The 20089-nt window shown below is 50.4% G+C and overlaps 1 protein-coding gene across 1 annotated transcript in view; it reads left to right on the top strand.

Moving 5' to 3' along the window:
- MYH14 (myosin heavy chain 14) overlaps positions 1–20089 on the top strand; it is a 79817-nt gene that overhangs the window by 25500 nt on the left and 34228 nt on the right. The window contains exons 10-18 of the mRNA XM_034638974.1: positions 5736–5831; positions 7966–8084; positions 9281–9433; positions 9943–10116; positions 10460–10633; positions 12005–12119; positions 13976–14098; positions 15434–15621; positions 18570–18691. Of these exons, the coding sequence (XP_034494865.1) occupies positions 5736–5831; positions 7966–8084; positions 9281–9433; positions 9943–10116; positions 10460–10633; positions 12005–12119; positions 13976–14098; positions 15434–15621; positions 18570–18691 (1264 nt within the window). The remainder of the gene's footprint in view (positions 1–5735; positions 5832–7965; positions 8085–9280; positions 9434–9942; positions 10117–10459; positions 10634–12004; positions 12120–13975; positions 14099–15433; positions 15622–18569; positions 18692–20089) is intronic.

The raw sequence follows: 20089 nt of genomic DNA, 5'->3' as shown, positions 1-20089 counted from the left end.
CTTTCTACAAGGAGGTATGATCTCAGTGGAAATGGAGAAAAATTATTAATTGTTGCATGCCCTGCCGTGCCCTGCAAACTATACCAAAACCTGGTTTGGGGTGTTTTTTGGGTTTTTTTTTTGTTTTTTTACTTCTTTTTATTATTGAATGTTATGTTAGTTTCAGGTATACACATATGGATTCAACAAATTTGTTCATTGTACAGTGCTCATCCCAAGTGAAGACACCATCTGCCTTTTTTTTTTTTCCTTTGAGAGAGAATCCTGGTACCGTAAAATTCACCATTGTCCAGCACACAGTGCGGCCATTTGTGGCATATGCACAATTGCCCTAATTCTAGACACCAAGTCCTTCCTTAACAGCCTTTTTTTTTTTCTGGACAAGATCTGACATTTCAACAGGTATGAAACTCAAAAAGAATATAATCTTTCAGCTGTCCTGGCTCCCAGGAAGCTACTCTGTCCACAGTTTCCCGTGTGTCCTTCAGAGCAAAGCCTCTTGAAGCCGTCAGGCCAGTGACCTGCCTTCTGTTTTCGGGGTTTGTTCAAAAAACCTTTTCATTTGGAATAATTTCAGCTTTACAGAAAAGTTGCAGAAAGGGTACGAAACATTGCCGCGCTCTTCTCGAAGATTCCCCGGGTGCTAACATCTTGCCACATTTGCTTCTCATCTGTCTTCTGAATTACTTATTATGAGCAGTTTGAGAACAGGGGTGTGGATGAGCGTGCAGCCGCACCCCAGCAGACTTCACACTGAGGGCGGGTGATGGTCTGGTGAGACGGACGGAGGGAAGGGCTGGCGGCAGGGTCAGAGGCACAGGTGCACTGGGGGACCTTCCATGCAGGGACCTTGTGCACAGCGAGACTCCCCTTTACCCTTTGTATTAGCTTCCCATGACCGGTCACAAATGACCACAAACACAGCAGCTTGAATCAGCTCACGCTAATTGTCTTACAATGCTGGAGATCGGAAGTCCAAAATCAGTCTCATGCGCAGGGTTGGTTCCTTCTGGAGGCTCAAGGGGAGAATCCGTTTCCTTGTCTTCTCCGGCTTCCAAGCACATCACTCTGACCTCTGCTCCGCGGCCATCTCCCCTGGCTTCCCTCTCATAAGGATCCTGCAGCTGGAGCCCACCTGGGAATGCAGAGCTCATCTCCCATCTCAGCAGTCTTAATTTAATCACATCCGTGAAGTCCATTTTGCTCTGCCAGGTAACATTCCCAGGTTCCAGGAATTCAGATGTGGACCTCTCTGGGGGGCCACTGTTCAGCCTCCCACCCTGCCAAATCTGTCAGTGCATTTTTTTTTTTTTGTAAGTAGGCTCCACGCTCAGTGCGGAGCCCAACACCGGGCTTGAACCCACAGCTGTGAGATCAAGACCTGTGCAGAAGAGTGGGACACTCAACCACTGAGCCACAAAGGCGCCCCCTGTCTGCGTAATTTTAAAGAACGTTCTCTTATGCAACCACCGGAGGGTACCATTAATTAGCATTATCATCTCATTCCCAGACCCTATTATCCCAGTAATGTCCTTTATAACACACAGAAATGTTTTTTACAGGCTTTATGCCAGTTTGCCTAACAACATCCTTTATAGCAAAAAAGATTTTGTAAGTCACACACACACACACACAATGCATGTGTGTGTATGCGTGCACACACATTTCCCTGGGCCACGATCACACGTACCTAGCACATTTTCCTCTCCGTCTGTCTGGAACTACTTTTTCCTTATCGTTGGTGACCTTGACACTTTTGTAGATTACAGACCAGTTGTTTTGTCTCAACCTGGGCGTGTTTCCTTGCGGTTAGATTCAGGTTACACATTTTTGGCAGGAGTCTCCCAGGAGGGTGCTCCTCCCTCCCCCACCCCCTTTTTCTAAGTAAACAGTGCAGGAGCGTAGACACCAAAAAATGTGCCCCGAGCCTACACATCACACATCGGGGGCTTTCTGCAAGTGAACACCCCGTATAACCAGCATCTAGAAGCCGCCTCGTGCCCCTTCCCGTCACCAGAATGACCCCCCCCTTCGCGGAGTGTGATCATTAGTCTGGCATCTAACAGCGTAGAGTTGTTTCACTTGTTCCTGAACTTGGTACAAATTCAGCACGTGTGCTTTCCTGTCTGGCTTCTTCCACTCCAGCCCGTGACTGTGAAATTTGTCCATGTTCAGTGAGTGGCCGGGAGGGGGCTTCTTTTTTATTATTATTATTGTTATTTTTAAAGATTTTATTTATTTATTTGTCAGAGAGAGAGAGAGAACACAAGCAGGGGGAGTGGTAGGGAGAGGGAGAAGCAGGCTCCCCGCTGAGCAGGGAGCCCGATGCGGATGCGGGATGCGGAACACCATCCCGGGACCCTGGAATCATGACCTGACCTGAAGGCAGACGCTTCACCGGCTGAGTCACGCAGGCGTCCCAGGGGAGGGGGCTTCTGAGGGGCTGGCTCCACGGGTGCGTCCACTTCGTAAAAACTCATCAAGCCTGACGAGCGTCATTGGTGTGCTTTTCTGTAATGTGGGCTTTATGTATGCATTTACATTCGAATTTTATGCTGGAAGAGGGAGGAAAGGGAAGCACCACTGTTAAGGATGCCGACCCCAGAGTCAGACCGCCCAAGTTCGCTTCTCAGCTCTGCTGCTGACAAGCTGGATGACCTCGGGCAAGTTGGCTCCCGAATGTGCCTTGATTTCCCCATCAGTGAAGGGGTTTTACTCCATTCCCCACCTGTAAAATGTTATCATAGGACCTGCCTACCTGGGTTGTTCTGAAGGTTTAATGAGTTCATTTGTAAGTGTTTGGAACAGGACCTGGCAAGGAGTGAGTGAAAATAAGTTGGTGTCCATTTGTGATGTAGTTTTGGACTATCGGTGAGGTTCGTGGGGGTGGAGTCCGGAGCCCACAACCAAGAATGAATTCTTGAGACGTCTTTGGTGCAGAATGGTGGTTTATTAAAGCACGGGGACAGGACCCATGGGCAGAAAGAGCTGCTGCCCCGGGTTGTGAGGGGTGGCTGATTATATACTATGGGGTTGGGGGAGGTAAGGAAACAGGGAGGTTGAGAAAGGACTTTCATATGTTAAAGAAGACTCACAGGATACCGGAGGCCTTGCCATTGTCAAGTTAAGGTTGTTTTTCCCTCTAGCAAGGCCTTAGCATTAAGATGGTTGGGGGCTTCCTGGAAGAATGTCACACTTGTCCCACGCAAGAATGGGGAAGGGGGAGGAAGGTTGCAGGGTGTCAGCTTATGCTTTGTCTTCAGTCAGCCTTCTGCTCCCTTGTCATTTGAACCTGTAAGTCGCAGAAACTGTTCTGGAATGTGTCGTTGATGGGGTAGCCGGGCGCTGATCTGTGGTGTCGCAGTGAGAGCCGCAGATACAGACCCCGCCTGAGGCAGGCGTATTACAGGGTCCCCTCAAATGCCACAGGCCGCTTTGCTGTCGGAGATGACAGAGTTCTGAGGTGATGCCCGAATCTTGATAAAATTCTGAACAAAACCAACCACAGTCTTTCCTCAGTTTTCACAGTGGCTACCCTCCTGGAAAATCCATTGTGCAATATTTTTAAAAGATTTTATTGATTGATTAATTGATTGATTGATTGATTTGAGAGGGAGAGAAAGAGAGTTTGAGCGGGGGGAGGGAGAGAATCCCAAGCTGACTCTGCACTGAGCACAGAGCCCAACGCGGGGCTCAATCTCATGACCCTGAGCTCATGACCTGAGCCAAAACCAAGAGTCAGAGGCTGAACTGACTGAGCCACCCAGCCATCCCCAAAAAGCCACTGTGTATTAAAACCAAACACAAAACACTTGTGTTTATACATAACACAGTTGGGATTCGACTCAGATCATTACAAGCCATTATTTCACGGACATGGATGTCCAGGGGGACATTTAGGAGTCACATGGGGTGTGGGCAATTCTTTCTGGTGTGGAGGGGTTCTTCATCTGGATCCCAACCTGCGCGGGCCCTGTGATTTTCAGAAACACCCCAGAAATTGCCCCATGGCCTCCATTGTTACGCCAACCAACTTGGGAGTTCCTGAGATGTCCTCTAGGGGGCAGCACTGTCCATTCACGAGGAGCTTTCTGGAAGCTCTGTGCTGACAAGCATGTACAGTCACTTCACTTTTGTGGTTTCTGCATTTGCGACTTCACCTACTCAGTAATTTATCCGTAACCCCCAAGAGCAGTACTCCTGGTGCTTTTGTGATCATCAGGTCATTCTCACGGGGGTGGAAAGTTTGAGTTGTCCAGCGCACACACAGGGGAGGTTCAGCAAAGCGGTGCTCTGTCTTCCTGTCTCAGCTCATACCCAGTGTCCTTTTCTCCTTTTCGCCTGCTACTGAGTGCCACATTTTTCATGTTTTTGTGCTTTTCTTTTTGATGGCTTCACTGTCTAAAATGCACCCCCAAGCATAGCGCTTAATGCTGGCTAGTATCGCCAAGTGCAAGAAGGCTGTAGTGCGTCTCACGGACAAAACACGTAAATCGGATGAGCTTCCTTCAGGCTCGAGGTAGAGAGCTGTTGGCCGTGAGCTCAATGTTAACGAAGCAACATTATATATTAGATAAGGTGTCTTTGAACAGAAACATATAAAACGAGGTGACATAGTGATCAGTTGATGAAAATGTGACCAGAGGCTCACAGGAACAAAACCCGGTATTTCCCATAAGCGCATTCGATTGCATTTGCTAATTCGTGTTCGCAGTGGCTACAAAGAACATAACTCGGCAAATAAGGGGCATCAACTGTATATTTTTGCCTTTTTAAAATGTAGACAGTGATATGCTGTATATACCATTCTGCACCTTGCATTTTTCACTGGATATTTTAGAAATCTTTTCATATTTAGGGCACCTGGCTGGTTCAGTCGGTGGAGTGTGCAACTCTTGATCTTGGGGTTTTAAGTTTGAGCCCCGTGTTGGGTGTAGAGATTACTTAAAAATAAAATCTTAAAAAGGGAAATCTTTTCATGTTGCCAAAGACATTCTTTGCTCATTTCCATGCATCCTTTTAAATCTTACATGCATTGCTTTATAAAATGGACATGAGTAGACACCAAATGGTGCTAAAATAAACCTTGAATACAAAATACAGAGTTCATGTATCTGCTCCTATGTTTTTTTTTTTTTTAAGATTTTATTTATTTATTTGACAGAGATAGAGACAGCCAGCGAGAGAAGGAACACAAGCAGGGGGGAGTGGGAGAGGAAGAAGCAGGCTCACAGCGGAAGAGCCTGATGTGGGGCTCGATCCCATAACGCCAGGATCACGCCCTGAGCCGAAGGCAGACGCTTAACCGCTGTGCCACCCAGGCGCCCCTCTGCTCCTATGTTTTAAGATCTGCCCAGTGTCACAGATGGATTTTAAGCTGAGGGGTGGTGGCGTAATTTGACATAGAGTTGGGTCGGTTTTTTTTTTTTTAAGATTTTATTTATTTATTTGAGAGAGAGAGAGTGCATGCACGCAAGCGGGGCAGGGGTGTGGGGAAGGGGCAGAGAGAGACTCTCAAGTGAACTCTGCGCTAAGAGTGGAGCCCGACGTGGGGCTCGATGCCACGACCCTGAGATCATGACCTGAGCCAAAATCAAGAGTCCGACGCTTAACCGACTGAACCACCCAGGTGCCCCTGATGTAGGGTTTTTAAGCTACATTCCTAAGGGGGCTAGTTAGGACCACGCATCAGGGTCTGGAGCCCCACGCGATTGCGCTCTCTCTCTGCCCCTTAGCCATGCTGCGGATTGTCTCGGCCGTTCTCCAGTTTGGCAACATTGTCCTGAAGAGAGAACGGAACAACGATCAAGCCTCTATGCCTGACAATACAGGTACTCCGCCTGGCCCGCAGCCCACCCACCTGACCCTCTTTCCCCGGACAGAGCATCCCCCCGACTCCCCGCTCCCCAGCCAGGCATGCCTCCAAGCTGTGCTGATCCTTTACCGAAACGTCATCTCCAACTCGTTTCCTGATTCAAAAAGGCGTCCTCTCTGCTGAAGGTTTGAACAACACCAGGGTGTCAAAGATCCCGTCATCCTGGCCCCTCTGAGAAAACCACCATTAGCATTGGGCTTATTTCCTCCTGGCCTCTGTGCTCTGCATATATATACTTTTTTTTTTTTTTTTTTTTTGCTTTTCAAAAGCGGAATTATAGTTGATATTCCTTTTTTATCAAAACGGAAATAGCTCTGCTTCTTTGTGATCATAAAATAATACAAGCTGGATGGGGGAGAAACCTGGCAATACAGAAAAGTATAAAAGCAGGGAAATGACCCACAATTATACTCCCAAGAGGTAATTACTGCAGCATTTTGGGGTATTTCTCTCTGTGCTTTGTTCTCTGTCCATATCCGTGTGGAAGTAATTGTCACAGAGGTGGAAACACGCCTCACACCCTTTCCCCCTCAAGACAGCAAGAGCTTTCCGTCCTGATTATAAAATCCTACGGGCTCATTTTCCAAAGCTGTACAACCACAGAAAATAAGAGAAAGGAGTCCCTCCCACTGTGCTGTTGATCAGTGGTATCCCCTGTGGCGCTTGGAGGCTCCATTCACACGCCCAGCACGTGTGCCGTGCACGCTCATTTATTCATCCGATCTACGAAATTGGGAGTTAGACCTTGTAGACCGTTTTGAAATTTGCTTTTTCCCCCTTAATGCACTGAGGGTAACGTTTCAAGTTATTAACGAGCACGCTACTGGGGTTTCTTCCTCTGGGGTCTGTGGGTAGAACCACAGGGCAGCGTAATTAATCTCCTGGGAAATCCTGGGTGTTTCGTTCTCTGCATTTGCAAACACTCACTGGAGTCCACGGGCCAAAGGACACAGCAGAGGCTTTAGAACCCTACAGAACATTCCTGTGACTCGCAGCATAGCACCCAGTACACATTGCCTGCCGTCCTTCAGGCCGCTGTTATGGTTCTTAAATACTTTTCATATCATGCAAAGTCAAAGTCACCGTAGAAGAATTAGAAACTACGATTGCACCCGGGACTGATCAACTCACCTCTCAGAAATAATCACTGTTTATTTAATTTGGTGTTTTTCCTTCTAGATGTGTTCTTTTCCTTTCTCTTTTCCGCGGGAGCTGAGCATTTGCAGTAACCGTTTTCCCATTATGGAAGTGACGGAAGCTGGAAAACATTTCTTAATTACCGTTTTTTATGCATTTTTCCCCTACAAAAATAGGGAAGAGCAAGTTGTTTTAAAATATTTATTTATTGGCCACTTCCATGGGCTTTTAGTCCAATAGCTCCCCCCCCAATATTTTATTAGGAAATTTCCAAGCATACAGAAAAGTGGGATGAATTCTATAGCGAACACCTAGATATCTACCACTTCGATTCTGCCATTGACATTTTGTCATACTTGCTTTATTGCATATCTTTCCATACATCGATTGTCCATCCTGTTGTCTGGTGCATTTCAAAGTTGCAGATTTCTGTGCATTTTGACGTGTGCCTGAGTAGTTCCCACGTATACACATTGGCTCACGGATGCGTATCACTTACTGGTGTCCCGCATTTGCTTACAGTTCTTTCTTTGGAGTGAAACGTACAAACCGTGAAAGGCACACATCTTAAGTGTACCACGTAATGAGTGCTAATAATTTTCAGTGGCTGAGGAACAGGTATTCCAATGGAGGATCCCCGACTCCCTAACCAATCCCCAGTTGCTGGGCCTTCAGCTTGTTTCCTGTTTTCCTCCATCACCGACAAGGCTGGGATGTATATCCTCCTGGTCCAGTCTTTGCTCGCCTCCGAGATTCTTTATCCCATCTCGGGGTCCCTGAGAGAGAATTGTTGGGCCAGAAGATGTATACACTCTTAGGATTGTAATGCTTCTAGTGGGAGAGGCTGGGCCCCTTGTCTGTTCCACCAGCAGCGGGGGCGACCCCCTCCCCTGCACTCAGTGGCCACTGCCACCTCCTGGGACTGATCGGACCTTTGTGCCTCTCGCCCTCAGCTGCACAAAAGCTCTGCCGCCTCCTGGGACTAGGGGTGACGGACTTCTCCCGCGCCCTGCTCACCCCCCGCATCAAAGTTGGCCGAGACTATGTGCAGAAGGCACAGACCAAGGAACAGGTGGGTAGGGCCGGGGGCAGGTGGGGCGCAGGGAGAGCCAGGCGCCAGGGTCCTGGGCCTTCAAGCAGCACATGCTGGTTTTTCTCTTTTACTCAACAAACTTTGACTGATTTTTCGCTTCATTGCCAGCACTGGTTCTGGTGCTAGGAATGAAAGTAGTAAAGGAAACAAAGACCATGACTTTGTGGAGCTCAGGCCAAAGTAGGAAACAGATCATAAAAGAAGATACATAAGCAGTGAGGCCTTCTGTGAAGGAGGGGGCTCATGTGGTCAGGAAAGTCCTCTATGAGGAGGTGATGTTTGAGTTCGGACCTAGACGGTTCAAGGCAGAGGGAACAGCATGTGTAAAGGCCCTGGGGCTGGAACAGGCTTAGTTAATTGAGAACATCAAGGAGGTCAGTGAGGCTAGAGAGTGGGGGAGGGCAGTCAGAAGCTACAGTCAGAGAGGTCAGAAGGGGACAGATCATGCAGGGTCTTAGGGGCCACAGAAAGGAGGTGAGTTTTATTCAGAGTGCAGCAGGAGGCCAGTGAGGGTTTAAGCCAGGGAGCAACTTGATTCAGTTTGTCTTCTATAAAGATCCCCTTGTCTACTGCATGGATAACTGGATCCAGGGGGCACTGGGTGGGAACAGGGAGCCATAAGGAGGCTGCTGTCATAGTCCAGGAAAGCACTGATGGTGGTGGGACTCCATGCTAGAGGTGTTCAGAATCCAGCTTTCGGGCAGAAGCCTCTTCCTGGCCCCAGACTGGGCACTCGAACAAAGTACTAGGGTGAAAAAGACACAGTGGGGGACATGAGGGCCAGAGATTGGGGGTCATCTGAGACTCTGGGTTCCACTCTCAGCTGAGGTACTGTTGTTAGGATCCGTTTTACAGCTGAAGAAACTGAGGCACAGAGCGGTGTGCCTGAGGCCGCAGAGCTTCTAACGGGCAGAGCCAGGATTCAAACCCTCGTTGTCACTCTCCAGAGTCCACCTTCTTGTCGAAATTGGTTCAAGGGATGGGGGGAGGATGCCCCCAAGCACCTCACACACTGCCCGGCGCATAGTAGGGCTCTGAACGGGCATCATCGTTAATGTCATCATTCTCGAGCTGTGAGGGGCCCCATCCACACAAGTGTCTCCTTGCTGGGGGTCTGGCTGGGGCTGCAGGGGCGGGGCGGTCCCTCACCATGCCCCCCCCCAACTCCCCCGCAGGCTGACTTTGCGCTGGAGGCCCTGGCCAAGGCCACCTACGAGCGCCTCTTCCGCTGGCTGGTCCTGCGCCTCAACCGTGCCCTGGACCGCAGTCCCCGCCAGGGCGCCTCCTTCCTGGGCATCCTGGACATCGCCGGCTTTGAGATCTTCCAGGTCTGAACTTGGTGCCAGGCTGGGACTGGGAAGGCGCCGTCACCCTGGCTCTCTCCCCTTCCCTCTGGTCTCTGTCCCCCTCCCTCTGGTCTCTGTCCCCCTCCCTTTGGTCTCTGTCCCCTCCTCTGGTCTCTGTCCTCTCCCTCTGGTCTCTGTCCTCTCCCTCTGGTCTCTGTCCCCTCCCTCTGGTCTCTGTCCTCTCCCTCTGGTCTCTGTCCTCCCTCTGGTCTCTGTCCTCTCCCTCTGGTTTCTGTCCTCCCTCTGGTCTCTGTCCTCTCCCTCTGGTTTCTGTCCTCCCTCTGGTCTCTGTCCTCCCTCTGGTCTCTGTCCCCCTCCCTCTGGTCTCTGTCCTCTCCCTCTGGTCTCTGTCCTCTCCCTCTGGTCTCTGTCCCCCTCTCTCTGGGTGTCTGTCTACCCACCGTGGTCTCCATCGCCCCCAGTCTCTCCTCCTCCCCAGTCTCTGTCCCCCCATCTCTGCCCCTCTCTCACTTATGCCCTCACCCCTGCAGCTGAACTCGTTCGAGCAGCTGTGCATCAACTACACCAACGAGAAGCTGCAGCAGCTCTTCAACCACACCATGTTCATCCTGGAGCAGGAGGAGTACCAGCGCGAGGGCATCCCCTGGACCTTCCTCGACTTTGGCCTCGACCTGCAGCCCTGCATCGACCTCATTGAGCGGCCGGTGAGCCTGAGGATCCGCCCGCCCCTGGCGCTCCCTTCCGCCTCCACCAGCCACAAGATCTGACACCTCGGTCCGGCTGCTGCCCCTCTGGGCCTCCGGCCTCCAAATCGGTTCATGACAGCGTCTGCTTCATAGATGGGTGGCCGCTAGATGCGTAGGCCCTGGATGTGCCTGCCGGGGCCTGGCTTGAGCCAAAGCTCTCATCAGCGGCCACAGCCGTAACTATTGTTCTCATGTTCGGTTGTATGTCCATGTGCCTCTTACAAGAGCTACAAGTTAGCAGCAACCTGAGTGTCCAGTGTGTGGGGATCTGATGTCCTCTTCCCCTCCTGTTGATGGTTAGGCTAACCCCCCTGGACTTCTGGCCCTGCTGGACGAGGAGTGCTGGTTCCCAAAGGCCACGGACAAGTCCTTTGTAGAGAAGGTGGCCCAGGAGCAAGGAGGCCACCCCAAGTTCCAGCGGCCAAGGAACCTGCGGGACCAGGCGGACTTCAGCGTCCTGCACTATGCGGGCAAGGTAGGGGGCTGGGCCGGCCTCGAGGCCTGTGGCCAGGGGTGGGGACCACTTGGCTGCAGATGCGGGGACAGTGCAGAGGGAACACAGGGGCCACCCGATGTCCCCTGGAACGAGACACCAGCAGGAGCCGGGGAAGCCTAGGCAGGACTGAGGACTCTGTCTGATGAAGTCAGCAAAAGCTTCCTCAAGGAGGGGATATTTCCAGTAGGCTTGGAGGGGTGGATAGGAGTTCGCCGCGAGGAGAAGTGTGTGCATTTTATTCCCTCATTCGGCAAATATTGGCCTTTTGTGCGCTCAGCCCCATGCTGAGCGAAGCTGGGGCCCCACGCCGGACGTGGTTTCTGTCCTCACGAGTTTCCAGATCTGAGAGAGGGAGAAACACAGACCATGAGGACAGAAGGCTGCTGGGTGCTTCAATGGGGACAGCGTCAAAGCTCGGAGGAGGACTGCAGGGGGAGGTTTCACAGAGGAGAGCAATGCTTGATCTGGAACTTAAATCAAGGGTCAGCAGACATCTTCTGTATATAGTTTCGGCTTTGTGGGCCAGATAGTCTCTGCCACAGCTACTCACTTCTGCCACTGTAGCTCGAAAGACACCCTGGGGAATACATAAATGATATAGAAATGAAGGCTGTATTCCAACAAAACTTTATTTACAAAAAGGTGGCAGGCCGGATTTGGCCTGTGGGCCATTGTTTGCCAATCCCTGGCCTAAATGATGAGTAACAGCCAGCAAAGGATGGGTGAGGGATGGGAAGGGCTGTCCAGGCGGAAGGAACAGCATACAGAGGCTGGGAGGCAGGAGACCTCTGTGTCTAGCCCTCACTCCCTCTTCCACACATCATCTAAGACCTCCCGTGGGCCCAGCCCTGTGCTGTGAGTCAGATCCGAGTCCTGGCCTCAGGGAGCCACTGTCTGGTGGGGGGCACATGCGTGGGGGATTGTGCCAGTCAAGACTGTGACTCTGGGAGCCTTAAAGCAAAGCCCTGAATACTGGGAAGGAGCCAGACGTGTGAAAATCCACGGTGGCGGGAATGGCAGGGGTAAACCTGACATAGAAATGAGCTTGCATGTTTGAGGAACAGTGAGGAGCCCTGTGTGGCTGGACTAGAATGGATAAGGAAGAAGTGATGGTGGATGAGGTCCTCAGGGCGGGCCAAGGACAGATAAGGGAAGTAGAGGGAGAGGGGCCGTGTAGATGGAGTAGATGGAGGGTGCAGTTCCCGGAATAGACACAAGGTGGCACCGACGCTCTCTCAACCGTGGTGAGCTCAGGAGCTGGCCGGCTCAGAGCTTCTGGGAGTTTCCTTGGGAAATAGAAGAGCTGGTGAAGCTGCAAGCTCACCACCCTCCTCTGCCTGACTTCACCAGGTCGACTACAAGGCCAATGAGTGGCTGATGAAAAACATGGACCCGCTGAATGACAGCGTTGCAGCCCTGCTTCACATGAGCACGGACAAGCTAACAGCAGAGATCTGGAAAGATGGTGAGGGCCAGCTTCCCCAGCTTCCCTGCCCCTGGAGCTCTGTGCATCCCTTTTTCCAGCCCACAGCGTGAACACCTTTGTTCTAGAGGCTAAATTCTGATCATGAGTTGTCTGCTCAGTTGCGGGACTTATATAGGTAGACCAGATGATCTCCCGGTAGTATTTCCAATCAGTGATTGGTTGGTTGGTTGCTGTCTTCAGCCAGCATCATATTCAATGACAAAACACATCCCCCTTAATCAGAAACAAGATGAGGATGCCCATGGTCACCGCTGCTGGGAAACCTGGTTTTGGCACTATTAGCCTCTGCAATCAGACTGGAAAAAGAAATAATATACGGATATTATAAAGGAAGAGAGAAAGTTATTCATTGTAGTTGGCATATGATCTCTAAAAAAGAAGAAAAGCAAGAGATTTGACTAAAAAGAATTAATCACAAGAGAACTCAGCAGTGTGGTGTTTTGTAGATTAGTCGGCTTTGGGGCTTTCCTTTCCTGGCTCTCACAAATTTCCCGTCAGGGCCCCCACGGAAGAAGAAAGGAGTAACAGATCGCGATGTCATTTGGGAGAGCTCTCCTGCTCCAACAAGGCCCATGTGGGTTTGGCCATCCGTCTTTTTGGAATGGCATTTCTAGGAGGCATGGACAGAAAAGCCGAATGTCTTTGGAGTGAACCCCGGAGCTTTCCAAGCCTTGTCTGCCACTCCTCATCCTTACAGGAGAGATGATTTTAACAACTGGCAGAAGCAGCATCTTGGTTCCTCCTGATTCAACGCTTCCCGAATCTGTTGGTTTGCCTTAGCCTTTTTCTTGAAGTTGTAGCTGTAGCTATAGTTAAAAGGGCCAGCCCATGCAATGAGACAAGAGAACAAAATAAGAAGACATGTGGTTCCCAAACAAATTCATGGAACGAAAGGGCACCAGGTACCTTGATGCTGGTGAGCTGATTTTAGACAGAGAGATTTGATGTTTGTGTCTTGTGTGGTTTACACACGAGGGACTGACAAGCCGTGTTCAGTGTCCAGTAACAGAACCAGATTCTGCTTTGAGAATCGTCTCCTCAGCCTGAAAAATCCCTCCACCCCAACACACACACACTTCTTCAAAATCTGTGTCCCCTTCATGGACGCATCATGCCCCCCACCACCATGATGCCTCACATGCCCCATCTCATAGGTGCCCAGCCCCTAGGGGTTCTGCTAGAGAAGTGGAAGCTGGGAAGCCTGTTGAGTCCTGGACTTGAACTTGGCACAGTGTTACTTCCTCCACTGTTCTCCTGAACAGAGCAAGTCACAACAGCCCAGATTCAAGGAGCTGCAAGTCACAGGGAAGGATGGGGACGGGGTGGCCGTTTGTGCGTCAATCTCTATGACAGCTGCCCTGAGCCCAGAGTCAGGTGCCCAGCATCCTGGTAGCCCAGGGGGAAAGGCAGACAAGACAAGCTTTCCTCAGAGAGGCAAATGCAACAAACTGGGTAGGAGTATCAAGTCAGTCCTCGAGCTTCCTGGCAGCCAGGGCAAAAAGGGATACCTAATCCAACAGATAGATTCAGCCTCTAGGGAGAGAGATTTTTTTCCCCTTAGCATTAAATTTTCACAAAGGACATTCATCCTTTCAGTCAACTTAGAAGCCTCCAGTGGGTAGACACAAAGGTGAACGGGACAGTCCCCCTGGCTTTAGAAGTTCACGGCCAACACTGAAGTTTTCCCTCCCGCTTTGCCTTGTGCTATTGACTAATAATAACACTCTTTTTTTTCTGCCACCTTCTCTCTCTCCTCCCTTCTCTTGCTGTTCCCTTTGCATATCCTGCCCCCATCTCTCTGCCCCTCCCCTCCTCTGTCCTCACCATCCCCCAAGAACATGGGGGCTTCCAGCAATTCTCTTTCCTTGGCTCCTTCCCACCGTCGCCCCCAGGATCTTCAGGGAGGCGCGGCTCTGCCATTTCTCCGTCAGGGGGTGGGTGTTGCTCTGCGACAACGGGTGAGATTTGCCGGCCGAGGAGGGTGGGCCTGTCGGACCGGGTACCTGACTTCAAACATCTGTCCCCTCTCCTCCACATGGAGGACTCTCGCCCTTCTTCCCCTTCCTTGGCGCCTCCCTCAGTTTCCAGACTCTCTGTAGCAGCGCCCGCCTTCTAACTTAACCACATGCAAAAGGACAAGCAATTACAATAATATCACCTGGCGTTTACTGAGCACTTACTATGTGCAAAAGCCCGTTTACGATTACTAACCCCTCGACTCCTCCAAACAACCCAGGGAGGCAGGTGTTAGCACTCTTATCCCCATTATACAGAGGAGGACATTGAAGCCCAGAGAGGTTATGTCCCCTGCCTGAGGTCACACAGCCAGTAAGGGACAGAGCTGAGATTTGAACCCAGGACATCGGGTCCCAGAGCCTCTCCTCTTCTCGGTGCTGTAAGAACTTAATTATCCTTTTGATAATAGCCGGGAGAATGGCAGTGAGAAGGAGTGTTTAACCTGGGGAGGCAGAGGCCCTCCGAGAGCCCCGCTGTGCACCAGGCCCTGCCAGAAGTGAGGATTACCTGGTTGACCCCAATGACCCTCCCTGTTGAGGGCTGCAGGGTGTCAGAGTCTGCCCCGGCTGCAGGTTCCTGAGAAACCTGGCAGGAGTTAGAACAGAATTCGAGGTGAAGGAGTAGGTATTTCTTACTAGCTGAAGTGACACCATCAAATGACAAGATCAGGCCTTACTGGAAAAATGGTTCAGTGGAAGCGTCTGTCTTCTTTTAAACACTGCACATAAAAGCCAGGCTTTATTACTGTTTTCAGTGGGACATCGTTTTAAGTTCCTAACAATGCCACCGTGCTGCATTCGTGATCCCTGGCGCCCTCTCCGTGCCGGTAAAATGGGAACGATTCTTCCAGGCTTATAAACAACCAGGCGTGTGTAAAGTGCTTTGAGCGGCGCCTGGCAGAGAGAAAGTGGTAGGTAAGCATGTGCTGTCGTCATCAGCACTCATGGATCAGGAACATGCAGATGGAGATCGTGTCCTTGAGAAGACGAGAGGTCAGAGGCCAGGGTTCCAGAGGACTCACCCTGCTTGGGTTCAAATCGTAGATCTGCATTTTCTAAGCTGTGTGGCCTTAGGCGTAGTCTTCCACCTCTCTGAGCCTCCTTTCTGAGTTTACACATCAGCACAGTGGGGCTGACAACACCTTATCTTACCAGTATTTCGTATGTAAAGCGCCAGGTCCTATAAATGATAAGACCCTTGAACTGTAACCAACCCAGTCCACCTACAACTGACCCCTGACCCCCTTCTTTCTCTACATCTGTTTCCTCTTTCCATAGTGGAAGGCATCGTGGGGCTGGAGCAGGTGAGCAGCCTTGGGGATGGCCCACCGGGTGGCCGCCCCCGCCGGGGCATGTTCCGAACAGTGGGACAGCTCTACAAGGAGTCCCTGAGCCGTCTCATGGCCACACTTAGCAACACCAACCCCAGCTTCGTCCGCTGTATCGTCCCCAACCATGAGAAGAGGGTGAGTGACCAGCCTGGGGAGGGGGGCAACTCTGGCGGGGGGTAAAGGCCTGGCCACTGAACTTGGCTGGAGCCAGGCTCGCCTCTGACTGGCTGTGTGACCTTGAGCAAGTTCCCTCCCAGGCTCAGTGCACTGCTAGGAAAATGCATTCATTCAATTCATGGGACTTAAATTTTATTGAGCATGTACTAAGGGCCAGATATCGGGGATACTTTCAAGAAAAAAGCACAGTCAACTCCTATTCTCACAGTCTAAGGGGGAGCACAGACATTCAACTGAGCAACCATAGTGAATGTCTGGTTGAATTTGTAGGGGTGGTATCACCTAAGGTTTAATCTGGTCTGTGAAGTCAGGGAAGCCTCCCTGGAGGAGGTGGTCATTGAGCTCTGAAGGATAAGTGGTATCCTGAGGAGAGAACAGCCTGTGCAAAGGCCTGGTGGGAGGTTGGGGCATGAAAGGTGCAGGGGATGGAATGAAGGCTGTTGGGGCTGGGGGTGTTATGTACGAGTGCGGAGACCATGCCTGGCTTCCCAGGCCACCAAAAGGTTCTCTCGTTAGGAAAATCAGAGAATGGGTCGTGTAGAGAAGGGTCAACATTGGTGGAAAATGAAATACAAAATGAGGTACCCGAGGCTCACGCTTCAGCGTCTCTGAAGTTGGGGGTGTGGCTTACAATCAATGGCCTGTCAGAGGTTAATTGATAGTTTTTCTTTCTTGACGGTATGTAAAGTAACAGCGTGTTTTACAATTGATGGAGGCTTATATTTGATAAAATACGGTAGGTAGATTCGCCCATTCCTCCAAGGAGCCCTGGTTCTTTTTAGTGAATGGTGCTTAGAGTCTAAGATCTGGGTGTTAGGTGTGCTCAGCAAACAGCTGAGTATATATACACACAAGTGCGTATACAGATGTACACATATGTATAGACGTGTATTCACGTACGTATACACACGTTTTTTTTCTGAAGTCATCTCTACACCCAATATGGGGCTCGAACTCACAACCCTTAGATCAAGAGCCACGTCTGACTTTGCCAGCCAGGTGCCCCTGTATACACGCGTTTATATCTATATTGCTTTCTATAAATATCCTTACATATTGAAAACTCTGAGTTCACACCAATATGCCAAGTTCTGTCTCAGCATCACGGAGTTCACTATAACTTTTTCCTCATGCAAATTTGTGACTTTTTGTGTCTGTGTGACAGGGAGAAACCTGGGTCCTACAGAATACTACACATTTGCGTGTTTTCTCAGTCCCCTGTAATGTAACCCATCTCCTGGCCCTCCTGGCCCCTCCCCCACTCAAGCCTGCCCAATATTTTGTCAAAGAGTGGGAGAGAGGGAAGAAGGAAGAAAACATCGATGAGACCATCCTATACATCATTTCCGACTACAGCTCTTTCCAGCTAGTTCCTTGGGGCTATTTTGATTGCGAGACAGTCAACTACGGTGGCTTAAGCAAAAACGAGAATGTATAAACTCACATAATTGAAATTCCACGGTTGGGTTCAGTTATAGCTGGATCCAGGTGTGCAAATGGTGGTATCAGGGATCCTTTTTCTTTGCTTGGCTCTGCGTTGTCTTAAATCTAAAGGAATCTCATTCTCTCTCTCTTTCTTTCTCTTACTCCCCTCAGGATGGCAAGGCTGCCCCCAGTAGCTCCAAACTTTGGTTGTCCCAGTTCAGCAACCCTGGGAAGAAGGGGAAAAAGCCTCTTGCCCAGTGTCCTCATTGGTCCCGGATGAGTCTTGTGCCCGCCCCTAAATGACACACCGTGATTGGCCAGGCCTGGGTCACATGACCATGTGTGGCACCATGATCAGACTGAGGACTGAGAGCCGCAGGGGAGACACAGTGAAGCCTTATTGCTAAGGAAGCGGGGACACGTATATAATAAAGGGAAACTCCCTTTTGCCACAACACAAACAATCTGAGGGCAGAGGCTTTTATCTGCTTTTTCACTGTTGAGTCCCCAGTGCCTAGAACAGTCAGTGCTTGGCACACAGCAGATATTCAATAAATGTTTGACAGATGCATAAGTATACGATATGCTTCAGTGGCCCTAGAAAAAGACCTAGAATGGTGGTTCTCATATTTTAATCCCACTCCCCAGAGATTCACATTCTACCCTGGGCCGTGATCCGGATGTTGGATTTTTTTTTTTTTTAAAGCTTCCCATAGGGGGCCAGTGTGTAGCCAGGGTTGAGAACAACTGATTTAGAAAGTTCTGTAAGAAATTTGGGATTGTGGGGTGCCTGGGTGGCTCAGTCAGTTAAGAGTACGACTCCTGATTTCAGCTCAGGTCTTGATGTCAGGGTGATCTCAGGGTCGTGAGTTCAAGCGTAGCACATTGGTCTCCATGCCGGGCGTGAAGCCTACTTTTTTTTTAAAAAGAAAGAAACTGGGGATTATGTTGCCCACTCTGGGGGCCAGGACAAGGCAAGAGTTCTCTTTTAGAATGTCGAGTTTGAATTTTTGTACTGTTTTTTTTTTTTTTAGAAGCAATTAAAAAAGAAAAGAAAAGAAAAGGCAACAAAAATTAGCTACTCCAAAACAATGATGTATGGGTTTTATTTACTCATCACCTTCCCAGTGAGGCCTTTCCCCAACTGTCCCCTGTGCAGATTCAGCACTCCCCACCCTCCCTGCAGCTCTTTTCTCCTTAGCACTTTCTTGTTACTTACATCCCACATTGACTAGTGATTGATTTCTTGACCTCATTTATTGTCAGCGTCTCCCGCTGGACTGTGAGCTCCCCCAGGGCAGGCATTTCTATCTGGCCTGTAGTAGGTGCTCAGTATATTAGAGGTTGACCCGTGTGAAATCGCCCACGATATCTGATCTGCCCAAGGGCCTGTCCTGGTTTCCCCAGGCGGCTGCCGGCCGGTGAGTGGCGCCCCCGTGTGGCCGCCGCCGACCCCGCGCGTCCGTCCCCGCTCTCCGCAGGCCGGCAAGCTGGAGCCTCGGCTGGTGCTGGACCAGTTGCGCTGCAATGGCGTCCTGGAGGGCATCCGCATCTGTCGCCAGGGCTTCCCCAACCGCATCCTCTTCCAGGAGTTCCGGCAGCGGTGAGTGCGATGCGGCAGGGCGGGCCGGGGCGGGTTGGGACTTGGGTTTGGAAGCCCTCGCATCTGCATCCAAATACCCCCGCTGCTACTTCTGAGTTTGGGGAGTCGGGGCAAGTGCCTTTGGTTCCTGTTGCAGCTTTCTCCTCTGTGGAATGGGGAGCAGGGCCCCGCTCAGGGCGCTCCCCGGCTCCCCGGGAGAAAGATTGCCTTATGTGGCAAACCGTGTGTGGCGAGCTGCATTTCTTTACAAATGCAGTAGAAAGGGACAGAACAGAAAATACCAGAGTTTAAGAAGCAAGTAACAGGGGCCCCTGGCTCAGTCCGTTAAGCCTCCGACTCTTGGTTTTGGCTCAGGTCATGATCTTAAGGTTGTGAGATCAGGCAATAATCCGACTCAGTGCTGAGTGTGGAGCCGGCTTGACATTCTCTCTCTTCCTCTCCCTCTGACGGTCCCCCCACCCCCAACCCCCCCTTATGCGCATGCATGCTTTNCCCCCTAAAAAAAAAAAAAAAAAAGAAGTTATTTAAAAGTCCTGGGGCACCTGGGTGGCTCAGTCACTTAACCGTGTGCCTTCAGCTCAGGTCATGATCCTGGAGACCCGAGGGTCAAGCCCTGGGTTGGGCTTCCTGCTCAGCGGGGAGTCTGGTTCTCCCTCTCCCTCTACCCTTCCCCCATGCTTGTGTTCTCTCTCTCCCTCTCTCTCAAAAATAAATAATCTTTTTTTTTTTTTTTTTAAAGATTTTATTTATTTATTTGACAGAGATAGAGACAGCCAGCGAGAGAGGGAACACAAGCAGGGGGAGCGGGAGAGGAAGAAGCAGGCTCATAGCAGAGGAGCCTGATGTGGGGCTCGATCTCACAACGCTGGGATCACGCCCTGAGCCGAAAGCAGACGCTTAACCGCTATGCCACCCAGGCGCCCTCAAAAATAAATAATCTTAATAACAAATAAATATATATGGGGCGCCTGGGGCTGTCTCTCTCTGTCAAATAAATAAATAAAATCTTTAAAAATAATAATAATAAATAAATAAATAAATAAATAAATAAATAAATCTATAATCCAGTTCCTCCTTTGGCCGGGCCCCATCTCAAGGGCTCAGTGGTTACATGTGGCCGGTAGCTTCTCTGTTGGACAGTGCAGCTCTGAGTCCGCTACTCAAAGTGTGGTCGCTGGGACCAGCAGCGTGAACATTGCTGGGCAGCTTGTGAGATCATGCACATTTTCAGGCACCACCCCAGACTTACTGAATTAGGAACTGCATTTTAACAACCCACCCCTGGTGACTGAGCGACCCTGATACACACACACACACACACACATTTCTCAGTCACCAGTCACCAAAAATGTCGTATTAACATAGGACGTGTATTATGTATATGGTGTGTATGTGTAT

The sequence above is a fragment of the Ailuropoda melanoleuca genome, chromosome 12 (assembly GCF_002007445.2).
Source record: "Ailuropoda melanoleuca isolate Jingjing chromosome 12, ASM200744v2, whole genome shotgun sequence".
Classification (NCBI taxonomy): Eukaryota; Metazoa; Chordata; class Mammalia; order Carnivora; family Ursidae; genus Ailuropoda; species Ailuropoda melanoleuca.
Note: the sequence above shows the minus strand (reverse complement) of the source record. Positions and strands in the feature narration are given on the sequence as shown.